The 13,181-nt window shown below is 45.6% G+C and overlaps 1 protein-coding gene across 1 annotated transcript in view; it reads right to left on the reverse strand.

Moving 5' to 3' along the window:
- Positions 1-12,912, reverse strand: part of LOC147636924 (clustered mitochondria protein-like) — a 55,017-nt gene extending 42,105 nt beyond the window's left edge. The window contains exons 1-3 of the mRNA XM_086800507.1: positions 12,580-12,912; positions 12,046-12,341; positions 11,844-11,905 (exon numbers count right to left, since the gene is read on the reverse strand). Coding sequence (XP_086656633.1) covers positions 11,844-11,905; positions 12,046-12,328 — 345 coding nt within the window. The 5' untranslated portion in view covers positions 12,329-12,341; positions 12,580-12,912. The remainder of the gene's footprint in view (positions 1-11,843; positions 11,906-12,045; positions 12,342-12,579) is intronic.
- Between the last annotated feature and the right edge of the window lie 269 nt (positions 12,913-13,181).

The raw sequence follows: 13,181 nt of genomic DNA on the forward strand, positions 1-13,181 counted from the left end.
AGGCAAAGACTCATAATCCTGCACTATCTCCTGTACTTCCTTTTCACTTTCCACATGTTGAAGGTTTTGATGTGACAACCACGGGCTCGCCTCCTTGAGAAAGTAGACGATATCCTGGCAATGGAACCATGAAACCGGCCTTCAGAAATCTGACGGGCGGTGAAACAAACACCCGCACACAAAACACTTCAGCACCCATGAGGACCTAGAAAAGGAAACAAACAGGGGGAGCTACAGCGCTCCTGCAAATAGTACAAGGACACCGATTGGTCCCAAAACGCAGTGGCGTCCCTTGCAGTATTTCTTTACTTGAACAAAATTTGAGTACATATTACAACTCGTAGAATCCTCTACCAATAGAATCCTTTTTAGCTTTTCACCCAGGACTTCCAAATAAGAACTCTCGTTATTACAGCAAAGCATTCCATAGAGAAGGCACACCTGTACAACACCTCCCTGCTTGAAAAGGTCTTCTCCATCTCAACCATGGATCCCACAAACCCTCTTTCCCAAACAGCAGTAGGGTTGTACCAAACCATATGACCTTCCTATAGTCACAGCTTGCATGTAACCTCGAGAAAACTATAACCTGTTCACATGAATCCAAAGACATGTTTCCCACATGAAACCAAAAACCTGTATCCAATAAACCATAGACCTATATCCATAAACCATAGGCATGTATGTTTCCTCGATACCATAGTCATGTTTCCTCTCGAAAAACCAATGTCCTGTTTCCATGACAGATATACCATCCAAGTATGGTTGCCAAAACCTAGAGAGAGAAAGATAGAGGACGTATCAAGCAATCCCTGAATACACATAAGTCCAAGATGATGAGCAACAACACATCTCTTCCAAGAACATCATCCTGTGCATATGTAGCTTGATCCTCTGCATCCTAATCTCGTAAACAAAACCTGCTTGCGAAGAGAGAGAGAGAGAAACCCCTTGGCTGTTAGCCCCTCGGTGCCTCCTTCCAAGAGAGAGATAGAGTCGTGCTGTCCAACCCAACAGTCACCTCGATAAGTCTCTATTGGCTGCTTCCACACACACAGTCGCCAGCACCCGCACATGGCACTGCTCTACGCCGCAAAAAGCCTCCCACCTGGCGCCTCCTTTTGGCTGCCCGTTGCTGCCCACCTGGTTACCGATTGCTGGCTGTAGCCCAGCCGCCTGGTGCCCCTCTGCTGGCTGTAGCACATGCGCACAGCAACGCCTGCCTCCTGTGGTCCATGCGCAACAGCGCCTGCCGCCTGAAGCCTATGCTCGCAGCAGTGCTCGCCACCTGTAGCCCATGCGCAGCAGCTGCCTGGCGCCTATAGCCCATGTGCAGCAACACCCTGTTGTAGCCCATGCACAGCAGCTGCCTGGCCTTCCAAACGTACGCGCAGCAGCGCTCAAGGGGATGCGCCCGCGTAAACCACCCGGCAACCTCCCCTCGAATCCGCCACCCTTCGCCCTTTATAAAGAGGCGATTCACTTTTCATCAAAAAAACGCCAAAAGCAACATAGCAAGAACGCATGCTTTTAAAAAATAATATTTTTAAGCTGTCCAAGGTTATTAAACCTTATAAACTTTAAAATCCCTTTTAGTCTCCTTTCAAACTTGGGTTGGCTACACACATATGGGTTTTCCTTTTCATATCCAAACTGATGCCTGTTCACACTGAACATCCCGTGCCCGTGCCTGTGCCCGTGCCCACCTGCTTGTTGTCCAGAGAAAAACATAGGGTCGTAACAATCTGTGTTTCGGATGATGCGCTATGGCCACTATGACCTCTTGGTCCTACCTTTTGGGTTGACCAATGCTCCTGGTACTTTTCAATAGAGCAATGATTTATTTCGTCCATATCTAGGAAAGTGGATTGTTGTCTTCTTGGACGACATACAAATTTACAAGGGTCATTGGAGGAGCACATACAACCTCTCAGAGTCATCTTGGAGATTCTCAGGTGAGGTGGGAAGAAGTCAAAGCGTGACTTCTTACAGCAGGAACTCTTGTATCTAGGTCATGTCATCTCTATTGCTGGTGTGAGGATTCATCTTGATAAGGTTCATAACGTCTTGGAATGGTTTAAAATGATTGAGAAGCAAGAAGCACGAGTTAAGTCCTCCGATGGTTTGGAGTGATAAGTTGGATCTCTGTTTTAGAGCATTGAAGGAGCTAGTTACCCCAGCGCCAATGTTGCGGATTGTGGGTTCTAGTAAACCTTTTGTGATTGAAACGGATGCCAATGATTATGCAATAGGTGCTACTTTGTTTTAGGATGGGAGACCCATATCCTTTGAAAGCAAGAAGCTTTCAAAGACACAGATGTGGTATCCTACCTAGAAAAAAGGAGCTTCTCGTTGTGTTATCCATGCGATGAAAATGCAAACACACTGTTTGTATGGACCACGGTTTGTAGTCGGATGGATTACCACTCCTTGAAGTATATTTGTGATCAACCTGACCTGAGGGGTCGGAAGGCGAGATAGGTTGACCTCATGCAAGAGTTTGACTTCCAGATCCATTCCTGTAAGGGGGCAACTAATCGCGTTGCTGATGCCCTTAGTAGGATCCTCGAGGTCAATGCTATCTCTTTTGTTGACATAACCTGTGACTTCTATCTATCTCTTAAAGGGCATTGCCAACATGATTTCCATTTTGGCCGAATTTGGCAATTGGTCTAGGCCGGTTGCTACCCACGGTATCCAAGTGTTTCGGACACTTCGATGAGTGCTGTTGAGAGAAAGATATTAGCAAAGTATTCCATTGGAGGTGGAATACTATTCAAGGATGCCAAGGTTTGTGTGCCTAGTGATCTGGATGTCCAAGCTTTGATATTGCATGAGTGCCATGACGCACGTAATGTGGGGCACCCGAGCATACATAAAACCTTGGCCTTGGTTGGCTGGCATTTCTATTGGCCACACATGAAATCCTTTGTTGAGGATTATGTGCAAAAGGGTACCCAGTGCCAACTTAATAAAGTTGAAAGGCTTAGAGCTATAGAGTCTTGCAAATTCTTGAGAACAAGTGGCAAGGTGTCTCTATGGATTTTGTAATTAGAGTACCCCAGACTAGTAGGGGCCATGATTCAATGTGGATTGTAGTTGATCGATTGACGAAGATGGCTAGATTTATCCCTACCAAGTTGTCGGTAAAGACTTACGAGTTGGCTCATCTCTTTGTGGGGCAATTGTATAAGCTCTATGGACTGCTTGGGGAGTTTGTTAGTGATGGAGATCCCAAATTCATTGCACAACTCCAAATTGGAAACATGTTATGTCATCTTCGGATAATCATCCGAGGTAAGATGGTCAGACGAAGAGGACGAACCAACCTATGAAGGATATGTTCACGATGTATGTCTCCAAGAGACAGTCTAAGTGGGGAAGGTATCATCCACAGATTGTGTTTAGTTATAACAATAGTAAGCATGCGACTATTGGATTTCGCTCTAGTATCAACATGAGTTGAAGATGCAAGAGCATGAGCTTCAGATGCAAACATATCATGAAAGAGTAGCCCTCAGTGCAAAAGCCCAACGATTGTATATAGAATAAGAAGAGCAAAGGGGACACCTAGAACATGATCGATTCTTTGCAGCTTTTGACACGAGAGCAACACTTGCAACTACCTCGGCTCATCTTCACAAAAAGGTGATTTTTTATAAATGTGATTGTGTTAAAACTTGATCCCCCAGCTTTGTATTATTGGATTCATTAGTTTAAAGCTTATTTTGTTGTTGGTAGAATATCGAATGTAGAAAAGGTTGTGTAGCAAGTTGTTACATCGAGGGTGAGGTAATTTCTTGGTGAATTACTTGTGCCCAAGCAAACACCTAGTCTAGGGTTGCTTGCAATAAATGGGACCAGCTTGTCACCAACCTCAAGAGGCAATTCTTACCTCCTCACTATCTTAAGGTGCTTGAGGATGGGTTTAGGGGATTGCGCTTGAACACACAACCAGTGCATTAGTTTGCCAATAAGGTCACTCACCTCGCTTTGTAGTGGCGCAAATTTGAGCACAAAAAAAGACACGCAAATCCACTGAGATGTACATATGTTTGAAACCACGACCTCCTTCGAACAGGCACTAGCGTTTGCACAAAGTGCCGAAATGAAGCACAACGGTGGAAAGCCCAAGACTACATAGCCCTAGCAACCCAAGGCATCTAATGCGAGTGGCAAGGACTGAAACCAATCCCCAAAACAGAGCACAAGAGTGTGTGGCTCCAAGAACTTAGACAACACACTTATATCTAATGGGTGTGTACTAGTGGTATGGAACGCCAGGGACTTTGCACATGGAGCCATGCATAGTTGCTAGACATTTTTAAAACGGGAAGTATTATACGAGTTTTATACTTTTAAAAACGTTTTTTATTTTTGGGGAAGTTCTTAAAATAAGTTTTTTATTCGTTAATTTTTTTTAGCTATTATTATGGTCTGTATATATAGTTTTTGAAACCGGCCTCTGGTAGAAACCAAAGTGCGGTAGACTAGCAGTCACCCTTCCACTTGTAGTCCAAATAAGAAACAAAATTAACTAGAGCTAGATTGCCCAAACTGAAATGAAAACGACACCAATTGGCCTCAAAGCTTGGCGCCCCTTTCGGTATTTCTTTATTCATATTCAATGAGATGTAAAACTGAGTACAACAAAACCAGCCAGGAGAATACACCTGTATGTCCAATCTGGCAGCCCACAAGACCTCTTAGCACAGAGGATTCACACATAGATCTGTGTTCCACAAAAGCAACACTCTGTGTTTCCCTCGGATCAGCCAAGACAATTCAGCCGGGCAGCCTTGAGCACACATCTCGCATATCCCATGTACATGGTTTCACAACTCAGTACAAACATACATCCACTGTCCAGTCTCTGTTTCCACCCTTTCAAACTGCCATACCCCTCCTCTCACAAGGGGCCAGATAGCACAACTCTGCAGCAGATACAAGCCAGTGGAAAGAAAGAAAGATGGACAAGTTCAGAGCTTACCAATTTCAATGCGTGGATCTGCACCGGAGGGATTGACTGTACCAGTCTGTACTTGCAGTCGCTTGTATCAACAACTCTGCTTCACACGTGTGCACTTGATTGTACGAATCTGCATGCGCAACACGTGTGTGTACCTGTCTGTACCTTCTTCCTTGCAGCCGCCTCAGTGCTGTACCTGCAGCTATCCTTGATGATGCGCCGACTGTACCAAATGAGGCGCCGCGTGCAGCTATACAATACTGTACTGCCCTGTTTGTACCAACTGGACAGAACTGCAGCAGTGCACCCTGCACGTGTGTGTACCTGCTGGACAAGTTTGCGCCTGCAACTGTCTGGACAGTACTGCAGTAATACACGCTGCACGTGTGTGTACCTGCTTGACAGTCTGCGCCTGCAACTGTCTGGACAGTACTGCAGTAATACACGCTGCACGTGTGTGTACCTGCTTGACAGGTCTGCGCCTGCAACAGTTCGGACAGGTCTGTACGTGCTCCACAGCCGTCGCCTAAACCTGCAGCAGTACCTGCTATCCTACAGCTCTGTACGGGCCGTTTCCACAGCGTTGTACGGCCTGCTTTTCACACACAGAAACCAGCAGCTTCCACCTCTATGCAGTCGACCAGCTTCTCTTCTCTTTCACGCATGAAACTTGCACGTTTTCCCAAAAGCAAGAGAGAGAGAGAGATGAGAGAGGCGTGTAACTCCAAAAGTGGAGTTGCCTCTCTCCAAAAATATCCTAAGGCCCAAACTTTAATGTTTATTAAAGTTCCTAGGGGCCACTAAGGCCTAGGGGCCACCCATGGTTAGAACATTAAAAATATTAATGTTCTTGGTCCCCCTTCACACCTGCAGATGTCCACACATCATTCCCTTTGTCCGGACACCCCAAATATGAATCATTTAATATTTATTTTGCTCAGCAACCACCATGCCCACACTTGTGCTGTTCCATTTTCACAGGGTCATGACAGTTTTTAAGCCTAGTAACCAGAAATTTCATCTATAAAAGTTAAACTTGTGCATAAAAACTCAAGAGTGAACAATTTGAAGCCTATGGCTATCATAATTCATTAAATCATAATACATTCACATGGCCCCAAGCCCCCATGGGTCTAGTGGCAACAATGCCATTCAACATTAACTTTAATATTGATTTACCAATGACCATTCAACATTAACCATTCATGCACAAAAACAAACACGTCCCAAAAAAAACATATTTTTAAAAAAAATAATTATTTTTTTTAAACGCGTCCCCAAAATTGGGATATTTTGAAACGTACACGTTTTTTATTTTTTCAAAAAAAAATGCATTTTTTTGCAATCATGTCTCGGATGATACTATCTGCTTGTACTCAAGGGTGAGCCTACAACTCTATGGTTGGGTTGTTAGCTAGATGCCAGTGTTTATGTTTGTTTCTTTTTTGTTTACACTTAATTGTAGGGTCTATTAGCCTGGGGGATTTACATTGGTATGACAGTCACAACTACTGGAATTAAGCTAGGAACACTCTGCAACAAGGAGAGGAGAAAGTCCATCAATGGATCTTCTATATTCTAATTTGTGCGCTGCTTTTTGTCTTCCAAGGCCCGGTTGTATGGGACACCTAGGTCGGAGACGGAGGAGGAGAGTCGGAGGTGTGCGGAGAAGACACTATGGTTAGGTATGCCAGTGTTTATGTTTGTTTCCTGTTTGTTTGTGGTAGGAGAGGAGAAAATCCATCGGGTGGATCCTTTGGGTTCTAATTTGTGGACTACTTTTTGTCTTCCAAGCCCCGGTGGTATGGGACACTTAGGGCGGAAGACAGAGGAGAAGGGTTAGAGGTGAGCGAAGGAGATGATGCGGTTAGGTATGCTCGGACGGTTTTTGAAATCATTGCATATCCATGGAAAAAGCAACAGCTTTTTGTTATGTTTGTGTGTGTTTGCTTGTTCTCTAAGTCCTTGTATGTGCCTCCTTGTGGGAGACACCTTGGGCCTTGGTCATTTTCATGCACATGAGGTTCTAGGACTGTTTGCTGAGTTATATAGAGAGCTGGTCGAGTTCTTCATAGGGCTGAATCCTATGCGCTTTTACGCATGGGAGTTTTTGCCTTTTGGGACTCTATTGAATACTTTTTTATACATGGCTGCAAACAACAGTAGCTCAGCCTAGAAGAAATGACTGAAAGAAGGGTAACCCTAGCGCAAGCAAGAAGGTGTTTCGTGGATGAAAAGCGTGTGGAAGAAAGAGAGATGAAGGCAAGTGGACTGTAGCGTGCTGGACATGCTCTTTACTTGCTGTCAGCACTGTCTATACACGAGCAATGGGGGGACGTTTGTGTCACTGGCCGTACAATCACAAACCCACATTTGTGCAAAAGGCAGGCAGCAAGAGTGACGCGTGGCTGAAAGCATGGGCGCAAGGACACACGGCCTTTCAAAAAAAAAGCATGCACATGGGGTTATCATTTTTTCCGACTGGCTATAGGCCCAAGATCCTCCTGTAGTTACCATTTTTCACCCCCTATAGGTGCTTTTGTATCCGCCCGTAGGCGATGCCACCGAGGAAGCACCTAGTGGGGTTTTAAACCCAGGACCTCTTGGTCCTAGACAAACACCTTCACCACTTGAACTATCACCTCATTGGCATGCATGGGGTTATTTTAGGCATATATGGCATATAAATGGCCTTTATGCTAAAAAAGGGGGGAACAAAAAGGGAAAAAGCTGGCCGCCTAGTAATTTTGGGGATAAGCTTGCTTTTTTTGGAGTACTTACTCATTAAAGTCGGCATGCTTGATGTGTGGGCTGAAAGTCGACCTATGTGAGTTGTGCTTCTGCAAAAAGCTGAATGCTATCTACCCACTGTGTGCGACCACCTTGAACTCTCTGCACTCCTTAAATCCCTGCATGTTTGCTGATTTTGTGCATCTGTATTCCATGGCGGAACAAGAAGCACATGTGGATGGTTTTGGTGGCCAGCCAACGACCTTCTCATCTATTTATGAGCTCGAGTACACATGACTTCTACACCTCAGGTATCATCACAGTATATGGGAGAGCCCAATCATAGAGCAGTACCAAGTAACGACCCTATTTCTGCAATCATATCAGCAATATATAGGCTATGTGCAACCTTTCACCTGCTCCTCAACCTCCTGCATCTCCTTTTGTGGATTCTCTATACTCTGCCGTTTTCTCCAACCTCTCTGTTTGCCACCAGTTGGTATCAAAGTCGCATCTCTTGCTAGAATCCCACTGCTTGCTGCTCACAACAATGATCAACATCACAACCTTCCCTGCTCGATTCGACACTCAAGCAATCAACGGGATCAACTGTGTGCTCTCTACGGCGTACGCCAGCTTCTCTGCACCCACTACTGCTGTCCTGCACGCGACACCAACCTGTCTACCTGCACCACTTGTCGATTCAGAGCCGCGCTCCGCCCAGGCACCGCCGCACAAAAACCAACGCCGCCAACTCACACCACCTAAACAAGCGGCGCTATTGGGGAGCAGACCATCACCGCCGGCTTATGGGGCGGCTCTAGGACCACCTCCGCCAGTGGCTCAGCTCACCTCGACCGTCTCAGCTCCTGTCTCACGCAGCGCCATCTCCACCTTGCCTACGGCGGAAACTGAACAGGTAACTTATGCTCTGATGTCTCGTAGTATTCGGGACAAAGAAACTCCTGTAGATGAGGATGTTCTTTCCACGGGGACCTCTTGGAAAGCCAGGCAGGTGGCAGTTGATTACTTGCAGAAGGAGGTACATTCTCCAGGCTTTGTGGTTCCGGATTCAGATGGGGTGGTTGACAAGTTCCAGAAGGCCTTGCGTGGTCTTCAACAGGTTTCCAGGACTTGGCTTTTCACCATAACAGGTGTTGATCCTTGTGAGCAGTGTGATGTCTCTTCGACTCGGAAGCAGAATGGTCCATTGATTTGATTGATGGATACCAGATTGGACGTGAGCTTCCTGATGAGGGAGTTGAGCTCATGGTTGCACATGACTTTGGGAGGTAGGATTGCGTATCCTGTGGTTTCTGCGACATGCGAAGGATCATGGACTCTTTTACACAGGAGGGGGATTGATTGATGGAGTCCAACTACACGGTTGGAGTGACTCAGTTTGGGGAGGAGATCCGAACACAAGGAGATCTAATTCAGGCCCAGGAGCGGTTTTATGGAGCAGTAAGAGGCAGTCATCTTTTGCCTTGTCATCGACAGAGGCAGAGTACCGGGCTGCTTGTGAGGTGGTGAGGTTGCAGAGGTTGCATTGCAAGATTGGGCTTCCACGAGAGGAAGCCATGGTCATCCAAACGCACTTTGTTCGTGAACAGATCGTTGCTGATGACATCTTGCTAGAGTTCTGTTCGACGGAGGACAGTACAGTGGACCTCTTCACGAAGTCGCTATCTCAGGATTTGCTCAGGCGGCACCCCAACTCCCTGTGGTTGGTTTCACAGCAGCCAGGAGCTGAGAGGGGGTGTTAGAAGTTATCTCCTATCTTTCTATAGACACCAGGGCCTTTGTTGTGGGTATGCCCGCCCTTGTAGGTGTTTTCTCATTTTTCCCCACTCTCCGTATTTCCCCATTTTTCCCTATTTTTCTGTGGCTTGGGTGGCAGCCCTGTGGTGGAAGGAGGACCTCTAATGCTGATGCTGGCTGACTAGCATTTACATGCTAGTGTTGGCTGATTGTTTTGCTTCAGGTCCACAACCTCCCAAATGTGCTGGCCGACACCCCTGCAGCTGGCCGACTGCTTTTTTGGCTGGTCGTGGAGGTTTAATGCCAGTCGGCTGCCTCTGTTTCATGCTTGTGTGTCTAACAAACAATGGTACAGCAGTCCAAAAGCATGCCCAGCACGCTAAAGTTCACAGCTTTTCTCTCTCTTCCATGTGACTTTCTCTCAACAGATGCCACAATATATGCGTTAGGGTTACCTTCACATTGTCGTTTTCCAGTTTTCAAATGGAGTCACTGCCGGTCGCAGCCATACACAGAAAAAGCACACAACAAAGTCCCAAAAAGCATAAAATCCCACGCACAATCAAAAAGCGAATAGGGTTCAGCTTTCTGCAGAACCCGACCAGCCCTCTAAATGGCTCAACAAAATAGTCCAAAAGCCTCCTATGCATGAAAACGTCCATTGCCCAAGGTGTTACCCTCGTACGAACAAGCAAACGCAGAGATATGACAAAAGGATCGTGCTTTTTCCATAGATACGCAACGATTGCGAAAACCATCTAATCATACCTAACCATAGCATCTTCTCCATTCACCTCTAACTATGCTCTGTCTTCCACCCTAAGTGTCCCATACCAGCAGGCCTTGGAAGACAAAAAGCAGTCCACATATTAGAACCCACAAGATCCACACGATGAATTTTCTCGTCGTTGGAGTGTTCCCAGCCATAGTTGCATCCAAACTACGTTTGGATGTAATCCAAACGTTCCAAACGTTTGGAAACGTAGTGAACGTGCACTTTTGATTTTATAGGTTAAAAAAGCGGATGCAAGTCAACGTCGTTTTTTTTTTCGTTTTTCCTTACGTGCGTGTGGCAGCCTCTGTGCAACGTCTATGTGCGGCATCTCTGTGCGGCGCTCAAGTCTTTTCCTGTAGGCGTCTCTATGCGGCGCTCAACTCTCTCTCTCTCTCTCTCTCTCTCTCTCTCTCTCTCTCTCGCACATGCTCAAGTCTCTCTCTCTCTCTCCCTCCCGCAAAATTGAACTAAAGGTTGTATAGTATTAGTAAGTGCTTTAATGTTCATTGATGAATCTTCAAACTTCATATTTCAAAATTTTATAAGCAAACTATATTATATTTTATATATATATATATATATATATATATATATATATAATATTATATAATATATATATATACATATATCGGGGACAGCGTTCACTACGTTTGGAATCTTTTCAACGCGTTTTCCAAATGTACTAAACGTATCGTTCACTACGTTTGGAGCCACCTTGATCCCAGCTTGGTTCCACGTCTGGCTCTAATACCAATGTAAAGCCCCCAAGCTAACAAACCCTACGATTAAGCATAAACAAAAAGGAAACACATATAGACACTAGCATCTAGCTCACCACCGAACCGCAAAGCCGTTTAGGCTCACCACTGAGCACAAGGGGATAGTAGCATCCAACACGGCTCCACGTGCAAAGTCCCCGACGTCCCATACCACCAGTACACACCCATCTGATGCAAGCATGGAGTACTCTCAAGGCCTCAAGTCCAAGTTTGAGGAGCTCTCCCTCAAACTGACCCATAGTCAACCTCCTATAAACCATGAGCCAAATATAGCACATGTCTCATAAAAGCTACTAAGCACCACTTAAGATGCCTAACCCCTGGGCTATGGTTAACCTAACCTAAGGTGAGAGAGAGAGAGAGTACACAATATAGGGTCCCAAGCAGAGTACCTCAAAGTGGGCTGTCATGGCCATGCTGCCTGGCAACACATTGGCACTCGCATTCGTAGACTTGGAGACCTCCTCCTGGCTGCATTTCTGGAAACGTTGCTTGCTGCCCTGGATCGAGACCTCTCTCCCTTGAGTTTGGCTATGCACACACCTCACACTTGTGAAAAAATGTCAAACGATTGGCCCAAGGGCTGGAGGAACCCTTATATAGGGGTGGGAATGCTGAATATGTGTATGTATAGATGATATAGTTACCAAGACAATAGACCAAGGTGAAAAAACTTGTGCATGTTAATGCACCCTGCCACATAGTATTTCAAGGCGCAAAAAATACTAAAAACTAATCACGATGCAAACACCTTGCCAAACCTGCCTCTATGATTTCGGGATACAAAAGCAGCATGGTTGGGAGAAATGTAAAGAATGAAGTAGCTTACCTGCAAGTCAACCCGCTCTCCAGATGGCCCTTTCACAGCCATAGGATACAATCGCAGTTCTCCTGCATATACAAGAGAATTTGTTAAGCTCTTCACAACAAGCTTCTTTCAACTTAGATGAAGTTTGAAAGGATACCTATATAGGTAAAACACTAACAATCCCAAAAGTGCAGACAAATTAGAGGTCTGATTAGCCATGTACCCTCCGGTCCACTTGAATCCACGGCTTTGCAGTCGGCTGCATTGTCAGATTTGTCAATAAGTGGAACGCTGTCTTCTGCCACCTGTTGCTCTGGTGCATTTTCTGTTCCTGCTGCAGACTCATTCTCCTGCTCATTTGAATCACTAGTGGCGGCAGTTATACACATATCAGAATTCTCGATCATCAGTGCTGCATTATCCTCGGCCAAACCTTCGGAATGATTTTCATTAACATTGGCACCAGCCTTGGCCTTGCTCTTGTTCTTGTTCGTTTTTCCAGCCATGAGAGCAGCCAAGCTGCATTTTTAAAAAAAATTGGGTGCCAAATAGATTGAGGCATGATGCTGAATCATTAGAAGGCAAAGAAAAATGATATGCATCTCTGAAACAAATCCACAGAAATCGTCATTGACGTTTCTTGAACCTCTCTAAGAGTCGTGATTACTGTTCTAAATCTCATGATTGCGTGCGTGCGTGTGTGTGTGTGTGTGTGTTGTGTTGTGTGAGAGAGAGAGAGAGAGAGGGGTGCAAGTACCTTGTATTTGAGATCAGAAAAGCTCAGAAGCTCAGAAATTGCATCTCAGAGGAGAAAAAAGCTTAGCTTTTGTCCAACCGCCACCGCCTGCGATGTGATTCTCGGCGAGCTCTGTAACAGAGCAGATAGCTATGGCGAGACCCTAAAACAACCTATGGCTTCTTCCTCGTGTCCCACAGATGAGGAAGAAGACATAAGCCCTACGCACTAAGGTTGGATGAGTATCTAGATGGGTTTAGGGCATTGTACTACTCTTGCCTTGGATATTTCTTGTGGCCATTACACATTTTGAGGATGAGGTCCTTTTTGGCTTTTTGTGTGCTCCCTCCTCATTGAAGTGTTGCACCCTAGTACCTACTAAGCATTTTCTCATTCATGATGAATGCCACCACTCCTTGCAAAAAGGGCTCTTGACTCTTGAGTCCTAGTTCCACCTCTCCTTTTTCGCACCGTACCGATTTAGAACGCAAGCCTCCACCTAGGCTTACAACCTTATTAACCCAACGCCAAGCTCATCTTCTCCATATCTCTTCTCTTTATTATATAAAGGAAGAGGTTTCCTGTGCCACCTGGCAGCCAACCAGGAAGAAATTCTCTGTGTT

This window comes from Cibotium barometz, chromosome 7 (assembly GCF_041138505.1).
Source record: "Cibotium barometz isolate CiBa-2024 chromosome 7, ASM4113850v1, whole genome shotgun sequence".
NCBI lineage: Eukaryota > Viridiplantae > Streptophyta > Polypodiopsida > Cyatheales > Cibotiaceae > Cibotium > Cibotium barometz.